At 52.0% G+C, this 24012-nt stretch overlaps 1 protein-coding gene across 1 annotated transcript in view; it reads left to right on the top strand.

Annotated features, from left to right (window-relative positions):
• Positions 1–23197, top strand: part of LOC144590895 (PHD finger protein 1-like) — a 53861-nt gene extending 30664 nt beyond the window's left edge. Inside the window, exons 5-7 of the mRNA XM_078395258.1 lie at positions 14321–14469; positions 19481–19576; positions 23110–23197. Coding sequence (XP_078251384.1) covers positions 14321–14469; positions 19481–19576; positions 23110–23197 — 333 coding nt within the window. The remainder of the gene's footprint in view (positions 1–14320; positions 14470–19480; positions 19577–23109) is intronic.
• Positions 23198–24012: the final 815 nt, after the last annotated feature.

The raw sequence follows: 24012 nt of genomic DNA, 5'->3' as shown, positions 1-24012 counted from the left end.
GTCCACAGGTCGTCAGTCCACAGTTCATCAGTCCACAGTTCATCAGTCCACAGTTCATCAGTCCACAGTTCACCAGTTCACAGTCCACATTTCATCAGTCCACAGTTCATCAGTCCACAGTTCATCAGTCCACAGTTCATCAGTGCACAGGTTCATGGGTCCTCGGTTCATGGGTCCTCGGTTCATGAGTCCTCGGTCCATGGGTCCTCGGTTCATGGGTCCTCGGTTCATGGGTCCTGGGTTCATGAGTCCTCCGTTCATGAGTCCTCGGTTCATGAGTCCTCGGTTCATGGGTCCTCGGTTCATGGGTCCTCGGTTCATGGGTCCTCGGTTCATGGGTCCTCGGTTCATGAGTCCTCGGTTCATGGGTCCTCGGTTCATGGGTCCTCGGTTCATGAGTCCTCGGTTCATGGGTCCTCGGTTCGTGTCCTCGGTTTATGAGTCCTCGGTTCATGGGTCCTCGGTTCATGAGTCCTCGGTTCATGGGTCCTAGGTTCATGAGTCCTCGGTTCATGGGTCCTCGGTCCATGGGTCCTCGGTTCATGGGTCCTCGGTTCATGAGTCCTCCGTTCATGAGTCCTCGGTTCATGGGTCCTCGGTTCATGGGTCCTCGGTTCATGCGTCCTCGGTTCATGAATCCTCGGTTCATGGGTCCTCGGTTCATGGGTCCTCGGTTCATGGGTCCTCGGTTCATGAGTACTCGGTTCATGGTTCCTCGGTTCATGTGTCCTCGGTTCATGGGTCCTCGGTTCATGTGTCCTCGGTTCATGAGTCCTCGGTTCATGGGTCCTCGGTTCCTGGGTCATCGGTTCATGGGTCCTCGGTTCATGAGTCCTCGGTTCATGAGTCCTCGGTCCATGGGTCCTCGGTTCATGGGTCCTCGGTTCATGGGTCCTCGGTTCATGTGTCCTCGGTTTATGAGTCCTCGGTTCATGAGTCCTCGGTTCATGGGTCCTCGGTTCATGGGTCCTCGGTTCATGGGTCCTCGGTTCATGGGTCCTCGGTTCCTGGGTCATCGGTTCATGGGTCCTCCGTTCATGAGTCCTCGGTTCATGAGTCCTCGGTTCATGGGTCCTCGGTTCATGGGTCCTCGGTTCATGGGTCCTCGGTTCATGAGTCCTCGGTTCATGGGTCCTCGGTTCATGGGTCCTCGGTTTATGGGTCCTCGGTTCATGGGTCCTCGGTTCATGAGTTCACGTGTTCACAGTCCACAGTTCATCAGTCCATCAGTCCACAGTTCATCAGTCCACAGTTCATCAGTCTCAGTTCATCAGTCCACAGTTCACAGTTCATCAGTCCACAGTTCATCAGTTCATCAGTCCACAGTTCATCAGTCCACAGTTCATCAGTCCACAGACCACAGTTCATCAGTCCACAGTTCATTAGTTCATCAGTTCACAGTTCATCAGTCCACAGTTCATCAGTCCACAGTTCATCAGTCCACAGTTCATCAGTCCACAGTTCATCAGTTCATCAGTCCACAGTTCATCAGTCCACAGTTCATCAGTCCACAGTCCACAGTTCATCAGTCCACAGTTTATCAGTTCATCAGTTCACAGTTCATCAGTTCACAGTTCATCAGTCCACAGTTCACCAGTCCAAAGTTCATCAGTCCACAGTTCATCAGTCCACAGTTCATCAGTCCACAGTTCATCAGTCCACAGTTCATCAGTCCGCAGTTCATCAGTCCACAGTTCATCAGTCCACAGTTCACCAGTTCACAGTTCATCAGTCCACAGTTCATCAGTTCATCAGTCCACATTTCGTCAGTTCACAGTTCGTCAGTCCACAGTTCGTCAGTCCACAGTTCATCAGTCCACAGTTCATCAGTCCACAGTTCATCTGTCCACAGTTCATCGGTCCACAGTTCACCAGTTCGCAGTCCGCAGTTCATCGGTCCACAGTTCATCGGTCCACAGTTCATCAGTCCACAGTTCATCAGTCCACAGTTCATCAGTCCACAGGTTCATGGGTCCTCGGTTCATGGGTCCTCGGTTCATGAGTCCTCGGTTCATGGGTCCTCGGATCATGGGTCCTCGGTTCATGAGTCCTCCGTTCATGAGTCCTCGGTTCATGAGTCCTCGGTTCATGGGTCCTCGGTTCATGGGTCCTCGCTTCATGGGTCCTCGGTTCATCGGTCCTCGGTTCATGGGTCCTCGGTTCATGAGTCCTCGGTTCATGAGTCCTCGGTCCATGGGTCCTCGGTTCATGGGTCCTCGGTTCATGGGTCCTCGGTTCATGAGTCCTCGGTTCATGGGTCCTCGGTTCATGGGTCCTCGGTTCATGGGTCCTCGGTTCATGGGTCATCGGTTCATTTCACGTGTTCACAGTCCACAGTTCATCAGTCCATCAGTCCACAGTTCATCAGTCCACAGTTCATCAGTCTCAGTTCATCAGTCCACAGTTCACAGTTCATCAGTCCACAGTTCATCAGTTCATCAGTCCACAGTTCATCAGTCCACAGTTCATCAGTCCACAGACCACAGTTCATCAGTCCACAGTTCATCAGTTCATCAGTTCACAGTTCATCAGTCCACAGTTCATCAGTCCACAGTTCATTAGTCCACAGTTCATCAGTCCACAGTTCATCAGTCCACAGTTCATCAGTTCATCAGTCCACAGTTCATTAGTCCACAGTTCATCAGTCCACAGTTCATCAGTCCACAGTTTATCAGTTCATCAGTTCACAGTTCATCAGTTCACAGTTCATCAGTCCACAGTTCACCAGTCCACAGTTCATCAGTCCACAGTTCATCAGTCCACAGTTCATCAGTCCACAGTTCATCAGTCTCACAGTTCATCAGTCCACAGTTCACCAGTTCACAGTTCATCAGTCCACAGTTCATCAGTTCATCAGTCCACATTTCGTCAGTTCACAGTTCGTCAGTCCACAGTTCATCAGTCCACAGTTCATCAGTCCACAGTTCATCAGTCCACAGTTCATTAGTCCACAGTTCACCAGTTCACAGTCCACAGTTCATCAGTCCACAGTTCATCAGTCCACAGTTCATCAGTCCACAGTTCATCAGTCCACAGTTCATCAGTCCACATTTCATCAGTCCACAGGTTCATGGGTCCTCGGTTCATGGGTCCTCGGTTCATGAGTCCTCGGTCCATGGGTCCTCGGTTCATGGGTCCTCCGTTCATGAGTCCTCAGTTCATGAGTCCTCGGTTCATGGGTCCTCGGTTCATGGGTCCTCGGTTCATGAGTCCTCCGTTCATGAGTCCTCCGTTCATGAGTCCTCGGTCCATGAGTCCTCGGTTCATGGGTCCTCGGTTCATGGGTCCTCGGTTCATGGGTCCTCGGTTCATGAGTCCTCCGTTGATGAGTCCTCAGTTCATGAGTCCTCGGTTCATGGGTCCTCGGTTCATGGGTCCTCGGTTCATGGGTCCTCGGTTCATGGGTCCTCGGTTCATGAGTCCTCGGTTCATGGGTCCTCGGTACATGGGTCCTCGGTTCATGAGTCCTCGGTTCATGTGTCCTCGGTTTATGAGTCCTCGGTTCATTGGTCCTCGGTTCATGTGTCCTCGGTGCATGAGTCCTCGGTTCATGGGTCCTCGGTTCATGGGTCCTCGGTTCATGGGTCCTCGGTTCATGAGTCCTCTGTTCATGAGTCCTCGGTTCATGAGTCCTCGGTTCATGTGTCCTCGGTTCATGGGTCCTCGGTTCATGCGTCCTCGGTTCATGTGTCCTCGGTTCATGGGTCCTCGGTTCATGAGTCCTCGGTTCATGAGTCCTCGGTTCATGGGTCCTCGGTTGATGAGTCCTCGGTTCATGGGTCCTCGGTTCATGGGTCCTCGATGCATGAGTCGTCGGTCCATGGGTCCTCGGTTCATGGGTCCTCGGTTCATGGGTCCTCGGTTCATGAGTCCTCGGTTCATGGGTCCTCGGTTCATGGGTCCTCGGTTCATGGGTCCTCGGTTCATGGGTCCTCAGTTCATGAGTCCTCGGTTCATGGGTCCTCGGTTCATGCGTCCTCGGTTTATGAGTCCTCGGTTCATGGGTCCTCGGTTCATGTGTCCTCGGTTCATGAGTCCTCGGTTCATGGGTCCTCGGTTCCTGGGTCCTCGGTTCATGGGTCCTCGGTTCATGAGTCCGCGGTTCATGAGTCCTCGGTTCATGGGTCCTCGGTTCATGGGTCCTCGGTTCATGAGTCCTCGGTTCATGAGTCCTCGGTTCATGAGTCCTCGGTTCATGGGTCCTCGGTTCATGGGTCCTCGGTTCATGGGTCCTCGGTTCATGGGTCCTCGGTTCATGAGTCCTCGGTTCATGAGTCCTCGGTTCATGAGTCCTCGGTTCATGGGTCCTCGGTTCATGGGTCCTCGGTTCATGGGTCCTCGGTTCATGGGTCCTCGGTTCATGAGTTCACGTGTTCACAGTCCACAGTTCATCAGTCCATCAGTCCACAGTTCATCAGTCCACAGTTCATCAGTCTCAGTTCATCAGTCCACAGTTCACAGTTCACCAGTCCACAGTTCATCAGTTCATCAGTCCACTGTTCATCAGTCCACAGTTCATCAGTCCACAGACCACAGTTCATCAGTCCACAGTTCATGAACCGAGGACCCATGAACCGAGGACCCATGAACCGAGGACCCATGAACCGAGGACTCATGAACTGAGAACTCATGAACGGAGCACTCATGAACCGAGGACCCATGGACCGAGGACCCATGGACCGAGGACTCATGAACCGAGGACTCATGAACCGAGGACCCATGAACCGAGGACCCATGAACCGAGGACCCATGAAACGAGGACCGATGAACCGAGGACCCATGAACCGAGGACTCATGAACCGAGGACTCATGAACGGAGGACCCATGAACCGAGGACCCATGAACCGAGGACCCATGAACCGAGGACCCATAAAGCGAGGACCCATGAACCGAGGACCCATGAACCGAGGACTCATGAACCGAGGACTCATGAACGGAGGACTCATGAACCGAGGACCCATGAACCGAGGACCCATGAACCGAGGACCCATGGACCGAGGACTCATGAACCGAGGACCCATGAACCGAGGACCCATGAACCTGTGGACTGATGAACTGTGGACTGATTAACTGTGGACTGATGAACTGTGGACTGATGAACTGTGGACCGATGAACTGCGGACTGTGAACTGGTGAACTGTGGACTGATGAACTGTGGACTGATGAACTGTGGACTAATGAACTGTGGACTGATGAACTGTGGACTGATGAACTGTGAACTGATGAACTGTGGACTGATGAACTGTGGTCTGTGGACTGATGAACTATGGACTGATGAACTGTGGACTGATGAACTGATGAACTGTGGACTGATGAACTGTGAACTGTGGACTGATGAACTGAGACTGATGAACTGTGGACTGATGAACTGTGGACTGATGGACTGATGAACTGTGGACTGTGAACACGTGAAATGAACCGAGGACCCATGAACCGAGGACCCATGAACCGAGGACTCATGAACCGAGGACCCATGAACCGAGGACCCATGAACCGAGGACTCATGGACCGAGGACTAATGAACGGAGGACTCATGAACCGAGGACCCATGGACCGAGGACCCATGGACCGAGGACTCATGAACCGAGGACTCATGAACCGAGGACCCATGAACCGAGGACCCATGAACCGAGGACCCATGAAGCGAGGACCCATGAACCGAGGACCCATGAACCGAGGACTCATGAACCGAGGACAGTCCACAGTTCATCAGTCCACAGTTCACCAGTTCACAGTCCACAGTTCATCAGTCCACAGTTCATCAGTCCACAGTTCATCAGTCCACAGTTCATCAGTCCACAGTTCATCAGTCGACAGGTTCATGGGTACTCGGTTCATGGGTCCTCGGTTCATGAGTCCTCGGTCCATGGGTCCTCGGTTCATGGGTCCTCGGTTCATGGGTCCTCGGTTCATGGGTCCTCGGTTCATGAGTCCTCCGTTCATGAGTCCTCAGTTCATGAGTCCTCGGTTCATGGGTCCTCAGTTCATGGGTCCTCGGTTCATGGGTCCTCGGTTCATGGGTCCTCGGTTCATGGGTCCTCGGTTCATGAGTTCACGTGTTCACAGTCCACAGTTCATCAGTCCATCAGTCCACAGTTCATCAGTCCACAGTTCATCAGTCTCAGTTCATCAGTCCACAGTTCACAGTTCATCAGTCCTCAGTTCATCAGTCCACAGTTCATCAGTCCACAGTTCATCAGTCCACAGACCACAGTTCATCAGTCCCCAGTTCATCAGTTCATCAGTTCACAGTTCATCAGTCCACAGTTCATCAGTCCACAGTTCATCAGTCCACAGTTCATTAGTCCACAGTTCATCAGTCCACAGTTCATCAGTCCACAGTTCATCAGTTCATCAGTCCACAGTTCATCAGTCCACTGTTCATCAGACCACAGTCCACAGTTCATCAGTCCACAGTTTATCAGTTCATCAGTTCACAGTTCATCAGTTCACTGTTCATCAGTCCACAGTTCACCAGTCCAAAGTTCATCAGTCCACAGTTCATCAGTCCACAGTTCATCAGACCACAGTTCATCAATCCACAGTTCACCAGTTCACAGTTCATCAGTCCACAGTTCATCAGTTCATCAGTCCACATTTCGTCAGTTCACAGTTCGTCAGTCCACAGTTCATCAGTCCACAGTTCATCAGTCCACAGTTCATCAGTCCACAGTTCACCAGTTCACAGTCCACAGTTCATCAGTCCACAGGTCATCAGTCCACAGTTCATCAGTCCACAGTTCATCAGTCCACAGGTTCATGGGTCCTCGGTTCATGTGTCCTCGGTTCATGAGTCCTCGGTCCATGGGTCCTCTGTTCATGGGTCCTCGGTTCATGGGTCCTCGGTTCGTGTCCTCGGTTCATGAGTCCTCGGTTCATGGGTCCTCGGTTCATGTGTCTTCGGTTCATGAGTCCTCGGTTCATGGGTCCTCGGTTCATGGGTCCTCGATTCATGGGTCCTCGGTTCATGAGTCCTCGGTTCATGGGTCCTCGGTTCATGTATCCTCGGTTTATGAGTCCTCGGATCATGGGTCCTCGGTTCATGAGTCCTCGGTTGATGGGTCCTCGGTTCATGGGTCCTCGGGTCATGGGTCCTCGGTTCATGGGTCCTCGGTTCATGAGTCCTCGGTTCATGAGCCCTCGGTTCATGAGTCCTCAGTTCATGAGTCCTCGGTTCATGGGTCCTCGGTTCATGGGTCCTCGGTTCATGGGTCCTCGGTTCATGAGTCCTCGGTCCATGGGTCCTCGGTTCCTGGGTCCTCGGTTCATGGGTCCTCGGTTCATGGGTCCTCGGTTCATGGGTCCTCGGTTCATGGGTCCTCGGTTCATGAGCCCTCGGTTCATGAGTCCTCGGTTCATGGGTCCTCGGTTCATGGGTCCTCGGTTCATGGGTCCTCGGTTCATGAGTCCTCGGTCCATGGGTCCTCGGTTCATGGGTCCTCGGTTCATGGGTCCTCGGTTCATGAGTCCTCCGTTCATGAGTCCTCAGTTCATGAGTCCTCGGTTCATGGGTCCTCGGTTCATGGGTCCTCGGTTCATGAGTCCTCGGTTCATGAGTCCTCGGTTCATGGGTCCTCGGTTCATGGGTCCTCGGTTCATGGGTCCTCGGTTCATGAGTTCACGTGTTCACAGTCCACAGTTCATCAGTCCATCAGTCCACAGTTGATCAGTCCACAGTTCATCAGTCTCAGTTCATCAGTCCACAGTTCACAGTTCATCAGTCCACAGTTCATCAATTCATCAGTCCACAGTTCATCAGTTCACAGTTCATCAGTCCACAGTTCATCAGTCCACAGTTCATTAGTCCACAGTTCATCAGTCCACAGTTCATCAGTCCACAGTTCATCAGTCCACAGTTCATCAGTCCACAGTTTATCAGTTCACAGTTCATCAGTTCACAGTTCATCAGTCCACATTTCATCAGTCCACAGTTCATCAGTCCACAGTTCATCAGTCCACAGTTCATCAGTTCATCAGTTCACAGTTCATCAGTCCACAGTTCACCAGTCCACAGTTCACCGGTCCAAAGTTTATCAGTCCACAATTCACCAGTCCAAAGTTCATCAGTCCACAGTTCATCAGTTCACAGTTCATCAGTCCACAGTTCATCAGTCCACAGTTCATCAGTCCACAGTTCATCAGTCCACAGTTCATCAGTCCACAGTTCATCAGTCCACAGTTCATCAGTTCATCAGTTCACAGTTCATCAGTCCACAGTTCATCAGTCCACAGTTCACCAGTCCACACTTCATCAGTCCACAATTCATCAGTACACAGTTCATCAGTCCACAGTTCATCAGTCCATAGTTCATCAGTCCACAGTTCATCAGTCCACAGATCATCAGTCCACAGTTCATTGGTCCACAGTTCACCAGTTCACAGTCCACAGTTCATCAGTCCACAGTTTGTCAGTTCACAGTTCGTCAGTCCACAGTTCATCGGTCCACAGTTCATCAGTCCACAGTTCATCAGTCCACAGTTCATCAGTCTACAGTTCACCAGTTCACAGTCCACAGTTCATCAGTCCACAGTTCATCAGTCCACAGTTCATCAGTCCACAGTTCATCAGTCCACAGTTCATCAGTCCACAGTTCACGGTTCATCAGTCCACCGTTCATCAGTCCACAGTTCATCAGTCCACAGTTCATCAGGTCACAGTTCATCAGTCCACAGTTCATCAGTCCACAGTTCACCAGTCCACAGTTCATCAGTCCACAGTTCATCAATCCACAGTTCATCAGTTCACAGTTCATCAGTTCACAGTTCACTAGTCCACAGTTCATCAGTCCACAGTTTATCAGTCTCAGTTCATCAGTCCACAGTTCACCATTCCATCAGTTCACAGTTCATCAGTCCACAGTTCACCAGTTTTCAGTTCATCAGTCCACAGTTCATCAGTCCACAGTTCATCAGTCCATCAGTTCACAGTTCATCAGTCCACAGTTCACCAGTTCACAGTTCATCAGTCCACAGTTCACCAGTTCACAGTTCACCTGTCCACAGTTCACCAGTTCACAGTTCATCAGTCCACAGTTCACCAGTTCACAGTTCACCTGTCCACAGTTCATCAGTCCACAGTTCATCAGTCCACAGTTCATCAGTCCACAGTTCATCAGTCCATCAGTTCACAGTTCATCAGTCCACAGTTCATCAGTCCACAGTTCATCAGTCCACAGTTCATCAGTCCACAGTTCACCAGTTCACAGTCCACAGTTCATCAGTCCACAGTTCAGTCCACAGTTCATCAGTCCACAGTTCATCAGTCCACAGTTCATCAGTCCTCAGTTCACGGTTCATCAGTCCACCGTTCATCAGTCCACAGTTCATCAGTCCACAGTTCATCAGTCCACAGTTCATCAGTCCACAGTTCATCAGTCCACAGTTCACCAGTCCACAGTTCATCAGTCCACATTTCATCAATCCACAATTCATCAGTCCACAGTTCATCAGTCCACAGTTCATCAGTCCACAGTTCATCAGTCTCAGTTCATCAGTCCACAGTTCATCAGTCTCAGTTCACAGTTCATCAGTCCACAGTTCATCAGTCCACAGTTCAGCAGTCCACAGTTCATCAGTCCACATTTCATCAGTTCATCAGTCCACAGTTCATCAGTTCGCAGTCCGCAGTTCATCAGTCCACAGTTCATCAGTTCACAGTTCATCAGTCCATTAGTCCACAGTTCACCAGTCCGCAGTTCACCAGTTCATAGTTCATCAGTCCTCAGTTCATCAGTTCACAGTTCATCAGTCTACAGTTCACAGTTCATCAGTTCACAGTTCATCAGTTCACAGTTCATCAGTCCACAGTTCACCAGTCCACAGTTCTCAGTTCATCAGTTCACAGTTCATCAGTCCACAGTTCATCAGTCCACAGTTCATCAGTCTCAGTTCATCAGTCCACAGTTCATCAGTCTCAGTTCATCAGTCCACAGTTCACCAGTTCACAGTTCATCAGTCCTCAGTTCATCAGTTCACAGTTCATCAGTCCACAGTTCACAGTTCATCAGTTCACAGTTCATCAGTTCACAGTTCATCAGTTCACAGTTCATCAGTTCACAGTTCATCAGTCCACAGTTCACCAGTTCACAGTTCATCAGTTCACAGTTCATCAGTCCACAGTTCATCAGTCTCAGTTCATCAGTCCACAGTTCATCAGTCCATAGTTCATCAGTCCACAGTTCACCAGTCCAAAGTTCATCAGTCTCAGTTCATCAGTCTCAGTTCATCAGTCCACAGTTCATCAGTTCACCATTCAAGAGTTCACCGGTTCTCGGTTCCATCAGTTCACGGTTCATCAGTTCACAGTTCAGGTCGGCACGGTGGCGCAGCGGTAGAGTTGTTGCCTCACAGCGCCTGAGATCCCGTCTCCGGGTGCCGTCTGTACAGAGTTTGTACGTTCTCCCCGTGACCCGCGTGGGCTTTCTGTGAGATCTTCGGTTTAGAAACATAGACAATAGGTGCAGGAGGAGGCCATTCGGCCCTTCGAGCCAGCACCGCCATTGAATGTGATCATGGCTGATCATCCACAATCAGTACCCCGTTCCTGCTATTTCCTCCCATGCTCCAAAGACGTGCAGGTTTGTGGGTTAATTGGCTTGGCACAAATGTATAATTGTCCCTAGTGTGTGTAGGACAGTGTTAATGTGCGGGGATCGCTGGTCGGTGTGACCGATGAGCTTATTTCCGCACTGTATCTCTAAACTAAACTGAAGACCCGTTTCAAACCGATCTCATGTAAACCTTTTCCACATTCCCACCGACTGCCCCCCATCCCCCTCGCTCACGCACCAGGGACAATTAACCTACAAACCTGCGCGTCTTTCGGATGTGGGAGGAAACTGGAGCACCTGGAGAAAACCCACGCAGGTCACGGGGAGAACGTACAAACACATACAGGCAAATCCACAGGTCAGGATGGAACCAGGGTCTCTACTTTAGAGATACAGCGCGGAAACAGGCCCTTCGGCCCACCGAGTCTGAACTAACCAGCGATCACCCCCGTACACCAGTACTATCCTACACACACTAGGAACAACTTTCACTTTTACTGAAGCCAATTAACCTACAAACCTGCACTCGAGGGCCTGAGATTAGTTTAGTTTAGAGATACAATAGACAATGGACAATAGGTGCAGGAGGAGGCCATTCGGCCCTTCGAGCCAGCACCGCCAGTCAATGTGATCATGGCTGATCATTCTCAATCAGTACACCGTTCCTGCCTTCTCCCCATACCCCCTGACTCCGCTATCCTTAAGAGCTCTATCCAGCTCTCTCTTGAATGCATCCAGAGAATTGGCCTCCACTGCCTTCTGAGGCAGAGAATTCCACAGATTCACAACTCTCTGACTGAAAAGGTTTTTCCTCATCTCAGTTCTAAATGGCCTACCCCTTATTCTTAAACTGTGGCCCCTGGTTCTGGACTCCCCCAACATTGGGAACATGTTTCCTGCCTCTAACGTGTCCAACCCCTTAATAATCTTATACGTTTCGATAAGATCCCCTCTCATCCTTCTAAATTCCAGTGTATACAAGCCTAGTCGCTCCAGTCTTTCAACATATGACAGTCCCGCCATTCCGGGAATTAACCTAGTGAACCTACGCTGCACGCCCTCATTAACGTGCCATTAACTGTATATTTTCCGCTCACATTTGACTGCCCACCCATAGAGTCATAGAGTGACACAGCGTGGAAACAGGCCCTACGGCCCAACTTGCCCACTCCGGCCAACATGTCCCAGCTACACTAGTCCCACCTGCCCGCGCTTGGTCCATATCCCTCCAAACCCGTCCTATCCATGTACCTGTCTAACTGTTCCTTAAACGTTGGGATAGTCCCAGCCTCAACTACCTCCTCTGGCAGCTCGTTCCACACACCCACCAGGTTACCCCTCAGATTCCTATTAAATCTTTCCCCTTCACCTTGAACCTGTGTCCTCTGGTCCTCCATTCCCCTACTCTGGGCAAGAGACTCTGTGCGTCTACCCGATCTATTCCTCTCATGATTTTGTACACCTCGATAAGATCTCCCCTCATCCTCCTGCGCTCCAAGGAATAGAGACCCAGCCCGCTCAACCTCTCCCTGTAGCTCACACCCTCTAGTCCTGGCAACATCCTGGTAAATCTTCTCTGAACCCTTTCCAGCTTGACAATATCTTTCCTGTAACGTGGTGCCCAGAACTGAACACAATATTTTAAATGCGGTCTCACCAAACGTGGTCTCTGCGTTGCAAATCTGGGTGTTGTTTTTCATTTAACACAAAAATAAATGGAATCATTTATTGCGATAATATATATGATACAAAACAATACAGAGCGTAAAAAAATCACCCGAATCTCAAAACAAGTGTTCTTAACTATTCTGCGCTCTTTTAAACGACTGCGTGTCAATCCTTGTCCAGGATGCATTCCACCCACCGCGGTGCCCAGCGGTCCCGGAAATCCCCCAGAGCGCCCGTGGACAGCGTGTGGTTCCTGTCCCATACCACCTGGGCGTGGATGTAACCGGGATGCGTTAGTGTGCGTGCGTTAGCGTGCGTGCGTGCGTGGTTTTGACGTGAGTCCCACCGCGGGGCGTGGACTTACCATCAGAGCGAACTGTGGACTGGTGGACTGTGAACTGTGGACTGATGAACTGTGGACTGGTGAACTGTGGACTGATGAACTGTGGAATGGTGAACTGTGGACTGATGAACTGTGAACTGATGAACTGTGGACTGATGAACTGTGGACTGATGAACTGTGGACTGATGAACTGTGGACTGGTGGACTGTGAACTGTGGACTGATGAACTGTGGAATGGTGAACTGTGGACTGGTGAACTGATGAACTGTGGACTGATGAACTGTGGACTGGTGAACTGTGGACTGATGAACTGTGGACTGATGAACTGTGAACTGTGGACTGATGAACTGTGGACTGATGAACTGTGAACTGTGGACTGATGAACTGTGGACTGGTGAACTGTGGACTGGTGAACTGATGAACTGTGGACTGATGAACTGTGGACTGGTGAACTGTGAACTGTGGACTGATGAACTGTGGACTGGTGAACTGTGAACTGATGAACTGTGGACTGGTGAACTGTGGACTGGTGAACTGTGGACTGATGAACTGTGAACTGTGGACTGATGAACTGTGGACTGATGAACTGTGGACTGATGAACTGTGGACTGATGAACTGTGGAATGGTGAACTGTGGACTGGTGAACTGTGGACTGGTGAACTGATGAACTGTGGACTGATGAACTGTGGACTGACGCTCCAACCGCGGCCTGCCGACTTCACCATCGAGGAGCTGGCGGTCTCGGGTAGAGACCGATGTCGGGAAGCTCCAAACCACACGAGGTTCGACCAGCCCTGACCTGGGGTAGATTGCCCGGCACGGGGGGAGCTGAGATTCCCCCCCGATGCAGGAGCTTGATCGCCCCGACGCGGAGGGCCCAAATGCCGCCGGCTACGGGAGCCAAGATCGTCCCATCAACGGAAGGTTCGAGGCCCCCCCCGAGAACAAAGAAGGGAAGAGACTGAACTTTCTTTCGCCTTCCATCACAGTGAGGAATGTGGAGGAGTCACTGTGGTTCATAGAAACATAGAAACATAGACAATAGGTGCAGGAGGAGGCCATTCGGCCCTTCGAGCCTGTACGCACCGCCATTCAATATGATCATGGCTGATCATCCAACTCAGTATCCCGTACCTGCCTTCTCTCCGTACCCCCTGATCCCTTTAGCCACAAGGGCCACATCTAACTCCCTCTTAAATATAGCCAACGAACCGGCCTCAACTACCTTCTGTGGCAGAGAATTCCACAGATTCACCACTCTCTGTGTGAAAAAAAACGTTCTCATCTCGGTCCTAAAAGACTTCCCCCTTATCCTTAAACTGTGACCCCTTGTTCTGGACTTCCCCAACATCGGGAACAATCTTCCTGCATCTAGCCTGTCCAACCCCTTAAGAATTTTGTAAGTTTCTATAAGATCCCCTCTCAATCTTCTAAATTCCAGCGAGTACAAGCCGAGTCTATCCAGTCATTCTTCATATGAAAGTCCCGCCATCCCAGGAATCAATCTGGTGAACCTTCTCTGTACTCCCTCTATGGCAAGAATGTCTTTCCTCAGATTAGGAGACCAAAACTGTACGCAATACTCCAGGTGTGGTCTCACCAATGCCCTGTACAACTGTTGACATGTACCTTGTGCGTCCTGTTGCTTTTTATTGGCGTGACTGTACGGCCAATGACGTTCCTCGTACGTTTGCAAAACATATTTGGCTAATAAAGTGTGGTTGTGATTATGATGATTATGGTTTCTGTTCCCCGCAGAAGGGGGGAGCGTTGAAGAAGGGTCCCTACGCCAATGCTATGCGGCTGATGAAGAGAGTCCTGCCCTACCAGCTCGAGTCCCTGGACTGGGACCCCCAGCACCTCACCAACCAGCAGCAGTGCTACTGTTACTGCGGTGGGCCCGGCGAGTAAGTACCGCACAAGCCCGCACCGGTAAACGCAGCCCGCTGCGTCCGCGCCGACCAGCGATCACCGCACACACTGACAAGCGATCACCGCACACGCACTGCCCACGATCACCACGGCACGGTGGCGCAGCGGTAGAGTTGCTGCCTTACAGCGAATGCAGCGCCGGAGACCCAGGTTCGATCCCGACTACGGGCGCCGTCTGTACGGAGTTTGTACGTTCTCCCCGTGACCTGCGTGGGTTTTCTCCGAGATCTTCGGTTTCCTCCCACACTCCAAAGACGTGCAGGTTTGTAGGTTGATTGACTGGGCAAATGTAGAAATTGTCCCTAGTGTGTGTAGGATAGTGTTAATGTGCGGGGATCGCTGGGCGGCGCGGACCCGGTGGGCCGAAGGGCCTGTTTCCGCGCTGTATCTCGAAATCTAAAAAAAATCTAAACCACACACTGATCAGCAATGACCTCACACACTGACCAGCGATGACCTCACACACTGACCAGCGATGACCACACACACTGACCAGCGATGACCTCACACACTGACCAGCGATCACCACACACTGACCAGCGATGACACACATTGACCAGCTATGACCTCACACACACTGACCAGCGATGACCTCACACACTGACCAGCGATGTCCACACACACTGACCAGCGATGACCTCACACTGACCAGCGATGACCTCACACACTGACCAGCGATGACCTCACACACTGACCAGTGATGACCTCACACACTGACCAGCGATGACCACACACACACTGACCAGCGGTGACCTCACACACTGACCAGCGATGACCACACACACACTGACCAGCGATGACCACACACACACTGACCAGCGATCACCACACACTCTGACCAACGATGACCACACACACTGACCAGCGATGACCTCACACACTGACCAGCGATGACCACACACACTGACCAGCGATGACCACACACACTGACCAGCGATGACCACACACGCTGACCAGCGATGACCACACACACTGACCAGCGATGACCTCACACACACTGACCAGCGATGACCACACACACTGACCAGCGATGACCTCACATACTGACCAGCGATGACCTCACACACTGACCAGCGATGACCTCACACACACTGACCAACGATGACCACACACACTGACCGGCGATGACCTCACACACTGACCGGCGATGACCTCACACACTGACCAGCGATGACCTCACACACTGACCAGCGATGACCTCACACACTGACCAACGATGACCTCACACATTGACCTGCGATGACCTCACACACTGACCAGCGATGACCACACACACACTGACCAGCAATGACCTCACACACACTGACCAGCGATGACCTCACACTGACCAGCAATGTCCACACACGCTGACCAGCGATGACCTCACACTGACCAGCGATGACCTCACACACTGACCAGCGATGACCTCACACACTGACCAGTGATGATCTCACACACTGACCAGCGATGACCACACACACACTGACCAGCGATGACCTCACACACTGACCAGCGATGACCACACACACACTGACCAGCGATGACCTCACACACACTGACCAACGATGACATCACACATTGACCAGCGATGACCTCACACACTGACCAGCGATGACCACACACACTGACCAGCGATGACCACACACACTGACCAGCGATGACCTCACACTGACCAGCGATGACCTCACACACACTGACCGATGACCACACACACTGACCAGCGATGACCTCACATACTGACCAGCGATGACCTCACACACTGACCAGCGATGACCTCACACACTGACCAGCGATCACCACACACTGACCAGCGATGACCTCACACACTGACCAGCTATGACCTCACACACACTGACCAGCGATGACCTCACACACTGACCAGCGATGTCCACACACACTGACCAGCGATGACCTCACACTGACCAGCGATGACCTCACACACTGACCAGCGATGACCTCACACTGACCAGCGATGACCACACACACTGACCAGCGATGACCACACACGCTGACCAGCGATGACCACACACACTGACCAGCGATGACCTCACACACACTGACCAGCGATGACCACACACACTGACCAGCGATGACCTCACATACTGACCAGCGATGACCTCACACACTGACCAGCGATGACCTCACACACACTGACCAACGATGACCACACACACTGACCGGCGATGACCTCACACACTGACCGGCGATGACCTCACACACTGACCAGCGATGACCTCACACACTGACCAGCGATGACCTCACACACTGACCAACGATGACCTCACACATTGACCTGCGATGACCTCACACACTGACCAGCGATGACCACACACACACTGACCAGCAATGACCTCACACACACTGACCAGCGATGACCTCACACTGACCAGCAATGTCGACACACACTGACCAGCGATGACCTCACACTGACCAGCGATGACCTCACACACTGACCAGCGATGACCTCACACACTGACCAGTGATGATCTCACATACTGACCAGCGATGACCTCACACACTGACCAGCGATGACCTCACACACTGACCAGCGATCACCACACACTGACCAGCGATGACCTCACACACTGACCAGCTATGACCTCACACACACTGACCAGCGATGACCTCACACACTGACCAGCGATGTCCACACACACTGACCAGCGATGACCTCACACTGACCAGCGATGACCTCACACACTGACCAGCGATGACCTCACACTGACCAGCGATGACCTCACACACTGACCAGCGATGACCACACACACTGACCAGCGGTGACCTCACACACTGACCAGCGATGACCTCACACTGACCAGCGATGACCTCACACACACTGACCAGCGATGACCACACACACTGACCAGCGATGACCTCACATACTGACCAGCGATGACCTCACACACTGACCAGCGATGACCTCACACACACTGACCAACGATGACCACACACACTGACCAGCGATGACCTCACACACTGACCGGCGATGACCTCACTCACTGACCAGCGATGACCTCACACATTGACCTGCGATGACCTCACACACTGACCAGCGATGACCACACACACACTGACCAGCGATGACCTCACACACTGACCAGTGATGACCTCACACACTGACCAGCGATGACCACACACACACTGGCCAGCGATGACCTCACACACTGACCAGCGATTACCTCACACACTGACCAGCGATGACCTCACACACACTGACCAGCGATGACCACACACACTGACCAGCGATGACCTCACACACTGACCAGCAATGACCTCACACACTGACCAGAGATGACCTCACACACACTGACCAGCGATGACCTCACACACACTAACCAGGTTCTCCCAGGTTCTGCACACCGCTCTCTCTCATCTGGACAGCCAGGGGGGCTATGTGAGGATGCTGTTCATTGACTTTAGTGCAGCATTCAACACAATAGTCCCCACCAGACTGGCTGAGAAGCTGCTGGAACTGAGGCTTAGCACCCCTCTGTGTGCCTGGGTCCTGGACTTTCTCACCGCCAGGCCCCAAGTGGTCAGGATGGGGGAACACACATCTAGCTCCCTCACCCTGAACACAGGATCCCCGCAGGGCTGCGTCCTTAGCCCCCTACTGTACTCCCTGTACACACATGACTGTGGGGCCAGATTCAGCTCCAACTCCATCATCAAGTTTGCTGATGACACTGTGGTGGTGGCCCGGATCTCCGACAACGATGAGAAGGCCTACCGGGAGGAGGTGGCTGATCTGGCACTCTGGTGTCAGGACAATAGCCTCCTCTTGAATGTCAAAAAAAATCACCGCACACCCCCTGACTGGCGATCTCCACATACCGACACTATCCTACACACATTAGGGACCATTTACGTTTAGTTTAGAGGTACAGCGCAGAAAATGCAGGGTAGGTTCACCAGGTTAATTCCCGGAATGGCGGGACTGTCGTATGTTGAAAGACTGGAGCGACTAGGCTTGTATACACTGGAATTTAGAAGGATGAGAGGAGATCTTATCGAAACGTATAAGATTATTAAGGGGTTGGACACGTTAGAGGCAGGAAACATGTTCCCAATGTTGGGGGAGTCCAGAACCAGGGGCCACAGTTTAAGAATAAGGGGTAGGCCATTTAGAATGGTTAGGCGGGGGAGAAAACTGGAAGAGACCTGGGTTCCATCCCGACTACGGGTGCTGTCTGTACGGAGTTTGTACGTTCTCCCCGTGACCCGCGTGGGTTTTCTCCGGGCGCTCCGGTTTCCTCCCACGCTCCAAAGACGTGCAGGTTTGTAGGTGAATTGACTTGGTATAAATGTACAATTGCCCCTTGTGTGCGTAGGACAGTGTTAGTGTGCGGGGATCGCTGGTCGGCATGGACTCGGTGAGTCCAAGGGCCTGTTTGGTGACAAACCCTCTCTCCGCCCACACCCTCCCCTTCTCAGTCAGGGGGTATGGGGAGAAGGCAGGAACGGGGTACTGATTGAGAATGATCAGCCATGATCACATTGAATGGCGGTGCTGGCTCGAAGGGCCGAATGGCCTCCTCCTGCACCTATTCTTTATTGATACATCACCCATTCCATAGATGCCGCCCGTCCCGCTGAGTTACTCCAGCACTTTGTGGCTGCTGTTGTGGTAAAATGCATCCTTAGTTTGGTTTAGTTTAGAGATACAGCGCGGAAACAGGCCCTTCGGCCCACCGGGTCTGCGCCGCCCAGCGATCCCCTCACACTAACACTATCCTACACACACTAGGGGCAATTTTTACATTTATACCAAGCCAATTAACCTACAAACCCGTACGTCTTTGGAGTGCGGGAGGAAACCGAAGATCTCGGAGAAAACCCACGCGGGTCACGGGGAGCACGTACAAACTCTGTACAGACGGCGCCCGTAGTCGGGATCGAACCCGGGTCTCCGGCGCTGCATTCGCTGTAAGGCAACAACTCTACCGCTGCGCTACCTTGCTCTCTCTCTCTCACTCTCACGCTCTCTCTCTCTCTCCCTGTCTTGAGGTGGAACGTGAAGATGCTGCAATGTTTCCGTTGCCGACACTGGTTCCACGAGGCTTGTACCCAGTGCCTGAACAAGCCCCTGCTTTACGGAGACAGGTGAGCCCATCTCCCAGCGTCTTGTCCGCCTTGTCGTGTCCTCTTCCGGGAGCCCCAGGCAACAAAGGGAGCACCAGACACGCCTGTCACGCCTGCGGTGGGGAAGAGACCGGGTTCCACGAGAGGTTGCTGCCCCCGTACGAGTCTCTGAACGTGGCTGCTCCCTCACGTTTTGGTTGCATTTTAGTCCCACGATCCTTGTGTTTGGACACCGGGCAGGGAGTGGGGTGGGCGGGGTCTCACCTTCGGCCTGCTCCTGGGCCTGGCCAAGATGGCCGCCCGCGGGCCAGGCAGCGGGCGGTCGATGGCCACACCAGAGCCGGCTGCCCGCCCCTCATCCGGGCCTACGTCCGCGCCCGCGTGTCCCTGGAGAGGCAACATGCACACGCCTTGTCCACGGCGACTCTGGAGGCCTTCCCTGAACGCTGGTCGCCGCGGGGTTGCGAGGGAGGGGGGGGGGGTGAGTGTATTGTAGGTAAAGACGCCACTATCACATCACAGGACCAGGTGGGCCTAAACCTCTCCTGCATTGGTGCAGCACCCTCTCCTTCCCCCCTCCCCTCCCCCTCCCCCCATCTCTCTCCCCTCCCCCTCCTTCCACCCTTCTCCCTCCCTTCCCCCACACTCCATCCACCTGAACCCCTCTTATCCCCTCCCTCCCTCCCTCCCAACACCCACCTCCCCCTTCCCACTCCCTCTACCGCCGCGCCACCGTGCCTCCAGCTTTGAGTGCTCCGCGTCTTTCTAAGATCAATAGACAATAGACAATAGGTGCAGGTGGAGGCCATTCAGCCCTTCGAGCCTGTACGCACCGCCATTCAATGTGATCACGGTTGGGTAGACTGGGAAAATCAGGTTGGAAATGGACCCCAGGAAAGAGAGTTTGTAGAGTGCCTTCGAGATGGATTCTTAGAACAGCTTGTACTGGAGCCTACCAGGGAGAAGGCAATTCTGGATTTAGTGTTGTGTAATGATCCTGATCTGATAAGGGGACTAGAGGTAAAAGAGCCATTAGGAGGCAGTGATCACAACATGATAAGTTTTACTCTGCAAATGGAAAGGCAGAAGGGAAAATCGGAAGTGTCGGTATTACAGTATAGCAAAGGGGATTACAGAGGCACGAGGCAGGAGCTGGCCAAAATTGACTGGAAGGAGGCCCTAGCAGGGAAGACGGTAGAACAGCAATGGCAGGTATTCCTGGGAATAATGCAGAGGTTGCAGGATCAATTTATTCCAAAGAGGTGGAAAGACTCTAAGGGGAGTAAGAGACACCTGTGGCTGACGAGGGAAGTCAGGGACAGCATAAAAATTAAGGAGAGGAAGTATAACATAGCAAAGAAGAGTGGGAAGACAGAGGATTGGGACTCTTTTAAAGAGCAACAAAAGTTAACTAAAAAGGCAATACGGGGAGAAAAGATGAGGTACGAGGGTAAACTAGCCAATAATATAAAGGAGGATAGCAAAAGTTTTTTTAGGTACGTGAAGAGGAAAAAAATAGTCAAGGCAAATGTGGGTCCCTTGAAGACAGAAGCAGGGGAATTTATTATGGGGAACAAAGAAATGGCAGACGAGTTAAACCGTTACTTTGGATCTGTCTTCACTGAGGAAGATACACACAATCTCCCAAATGTTCTAGGGGCCGGAGAACCTAGGGTGATGGAGGAACTGAAGGAAATCCACATTAGGCAGGAAATGGTTTTGGGTAGACTGATGGGACTGAAGGCTGATAAATCCCCAGGGCCTGATGGTCTGCATCCCAGAGTACTTAAGGAGGTGGCTCTAGAAATAGTGGAAGCATTGGAGATCATTTTTCAATGTTCTATAGATTCAGGATCAGTTCCTGTGGATTGGAGGATAGCAAATGTTATCCCACTTTTTAAGAAAGGAGGGAGAGAGAAAACGGGTAATTATAGACCAGTTAGTCTGACATCAGTGGTGGGGAAGATGCTGGAGTCAATTATAAAAGACGAAATTGCTGAGCATTTGGATAGCAGTAACGGGATCATTCCGAGTCAGCATGGATTTACGAAGGGGAAATCATGCTTGACAAATCTACTGGAATTTTTTGAGGATGTAACTAGGAAAATTGACAAGGGAGAGTCAGTGGATGTGGTGTACCTCGACTTTCAGAAAGCCTTCGACAAGGTCCCACATAGGAGATTAGTGGGCAAAATTAGGGCACATGGTATTGGGGGTAGGGTACTGACATGGATAGAAAATTGGTTGACAGACAGAAAGCAAAGAGTGGGGATAAATGGGTCCCTTTCGGAATGGCAGGCAGTGACCAGTGGGGTACCGCAAGGTTCGGTGCTGGGACCCCAGCTATTTACGATATACATTAATGACTTAGACGAAGGGATTAAAAGTACCATTAGCAAATTTGCAGATGATACTAAGTTGGGGGGTAGTGTGAATTGTGAGGAAGATGCAATAAGGCTGCAGGGTGACTTGGACAGGTTGTGTGAGTGGGCGGATACATGGCAGATGCAGTTTAATGTAGATAAGTGTGAGGTTATTCACTTTGGAAGCAAGAATAGAAAGGCAGATTATTATCTGAATGGTGTCAAGTTAGGAGGAGGGGGAGTTCAACGAGATCTGGGTGTCCTAGTGCATCAGTCAATGAAAGGAAGCATGCAGGTACAGCAGGCAGTGAAGAAAGCCAATGGAATGTTGGCCTTTGTAACAAGAGGAGTTGAGTATAGGAGCAAAGAGGTCCTTCTACAGTTGTACCGGGCCCTGGTGAGACCGCACCTGGAGTACTGTGTGCAGTTTTGGTCTCCAAATTTGAGGAAGGATATTCTTGCTGTGGAGGGCGTGCAGCTTAGGTTCACTAGGTTAATTCCCGGAATGGCGGGACTGTCGTATGTTGAAAGGCTGGAGCGATTGGGCTTGTATACACTGGAATTTAGAAGGATGAGGGGGGATCTTATTGAAACATATAAGATAATTAGGGGATTGGACACATTAGAGGCAGATAACATGTTCCCAATGTTGGGGGAGTCCAGAACAAGGGGCCACAGTTTAAGAATAAGGGGTAGGCCATTTAGAACGGAGATGAGGAAGAACTTTTTCAGTCAGAGGGTGGTGAAGGTGTGGAATTCTCTGCCTCAGAAGGCAGTGGAGGCCAGTTCGTTGGATGCTTTCAAGAGAGAGCTGGATAGAGCTCTTAAGGATAGCGGAGTTAGGGGGTATGGGGAGAAGGCAGGAACGGGGTACTGATTGAGAGTGATCAGCCATGATCGCATTGAATGGCGGTGCTGGCTCGAAGGGCTGAATGGCCTACTCCTGCACCTATTGTCTATTGTCTATTGTCTATTGTCTACCACTCTCAATCAGCACCCCGTTCCTGCCTTCTCCCCATACCCCCTCACTCCGCTATCCTTAAGAGCTCTATCCAGCTCTCTCTTGAAAGCATCCAACGAACTGGCCTCCACTGCCTTCTGAGGCAGAGAATTCCACACCTTCACCACTCTCTGACTGAAAGAGATGAACTACAAGCTGACAAATGGTCCCCTTCTCCTTCTGATTTGCAGGTTTTATCTGTTTCTCTGCTGTGTCTGCACTGGAGGGCCAGAGTATGTGATACGTCTACCTTTGGCTTGGTACGTACCGTCTGGGTAACCACACTATATTACACAAGGGTTTACGATACCATACCATAACGATACGATAGAACTTTATTGATCCCAGGAGGGAAATTGGTCTGCCAACAGTCATAAACCGCACGATACATGAAACATGAGATTAGAGTGACGGGTGGAAAGGACTGGGAATGTGCAAAGAAGGCAGGAGAATGGGCGGGAATGGGAGGGAGAGATAGATCAGCCATGATTAGGGTTGCCAACTGTCCCGTATTAGCCGGGATGTCCCGTATGTCCCGCTCTTGTCCCATATTAGGCCCAGACGGCGCTGTAGGCCCGGACACTGTAGGCCCGGACACAGTAGGCCCGGACACAGTAGGCCCGGACACTGTAGGCCCGGACACTGTAGGCCGGGACACTGTAGGCCCGGACACTGTAGGCCCGGACACAGTAGGCCGGGACACAGTAGGCCGGGACACTGTAGGCCAGGACACTGTAGGCCGGGACAGTGAAGGCCAGGACGCTGTAGCCCCGGACACTGTAGGCCCGGACACTATAGGCCCGGACACTGTAGGCCCGGACACTGTAGGCCCGGACACTGTAGGCCCGGACACTGTAGGCCCGGACACTGTAGGCCCGGACACTGTAGGCCGGGACACTGTAGGCCGGGACACTGTAAGCCGGGGGCCGCTGTAGTCCCGGAAAGTGTGGGCCTGTGCACCGCCTAACGGAGGTTGTGTAGCAACCCTCCTCCCGGCCTGGGGGGCCGCCATTGGTGGAGCGGGAGCACATGGCCGCTGGCTGGGTGAGGTCACGTGGGGCGCAGGGCGGTGACGTCACCTTTTGTCCCTTATT

The sequence above is a fragment of the Rhinoraja longicauda genome, unplaced genomic scaffold (assembly GCF_053455715.1).
Source record: "Rhinoraja longicauda isolate Sanriku21f unplaced genomic scaffold, sRhiLon1.1 Scf000380, whole genome shotgun sequence".
Taxonomy (NCBI): domain Eukaryota; kingdom Metazoa; phylum Chordata; class Chondrichthyes; order Rajiformes; family Arhynchobatidae; genus Rhinoraja; species Rhinoraja longicauda.
The sequence above is the reverse complement of the archived record's forward strand: the minus strand, read 5'-3'. Positions and strand labels throughout refer to the sequence as shown.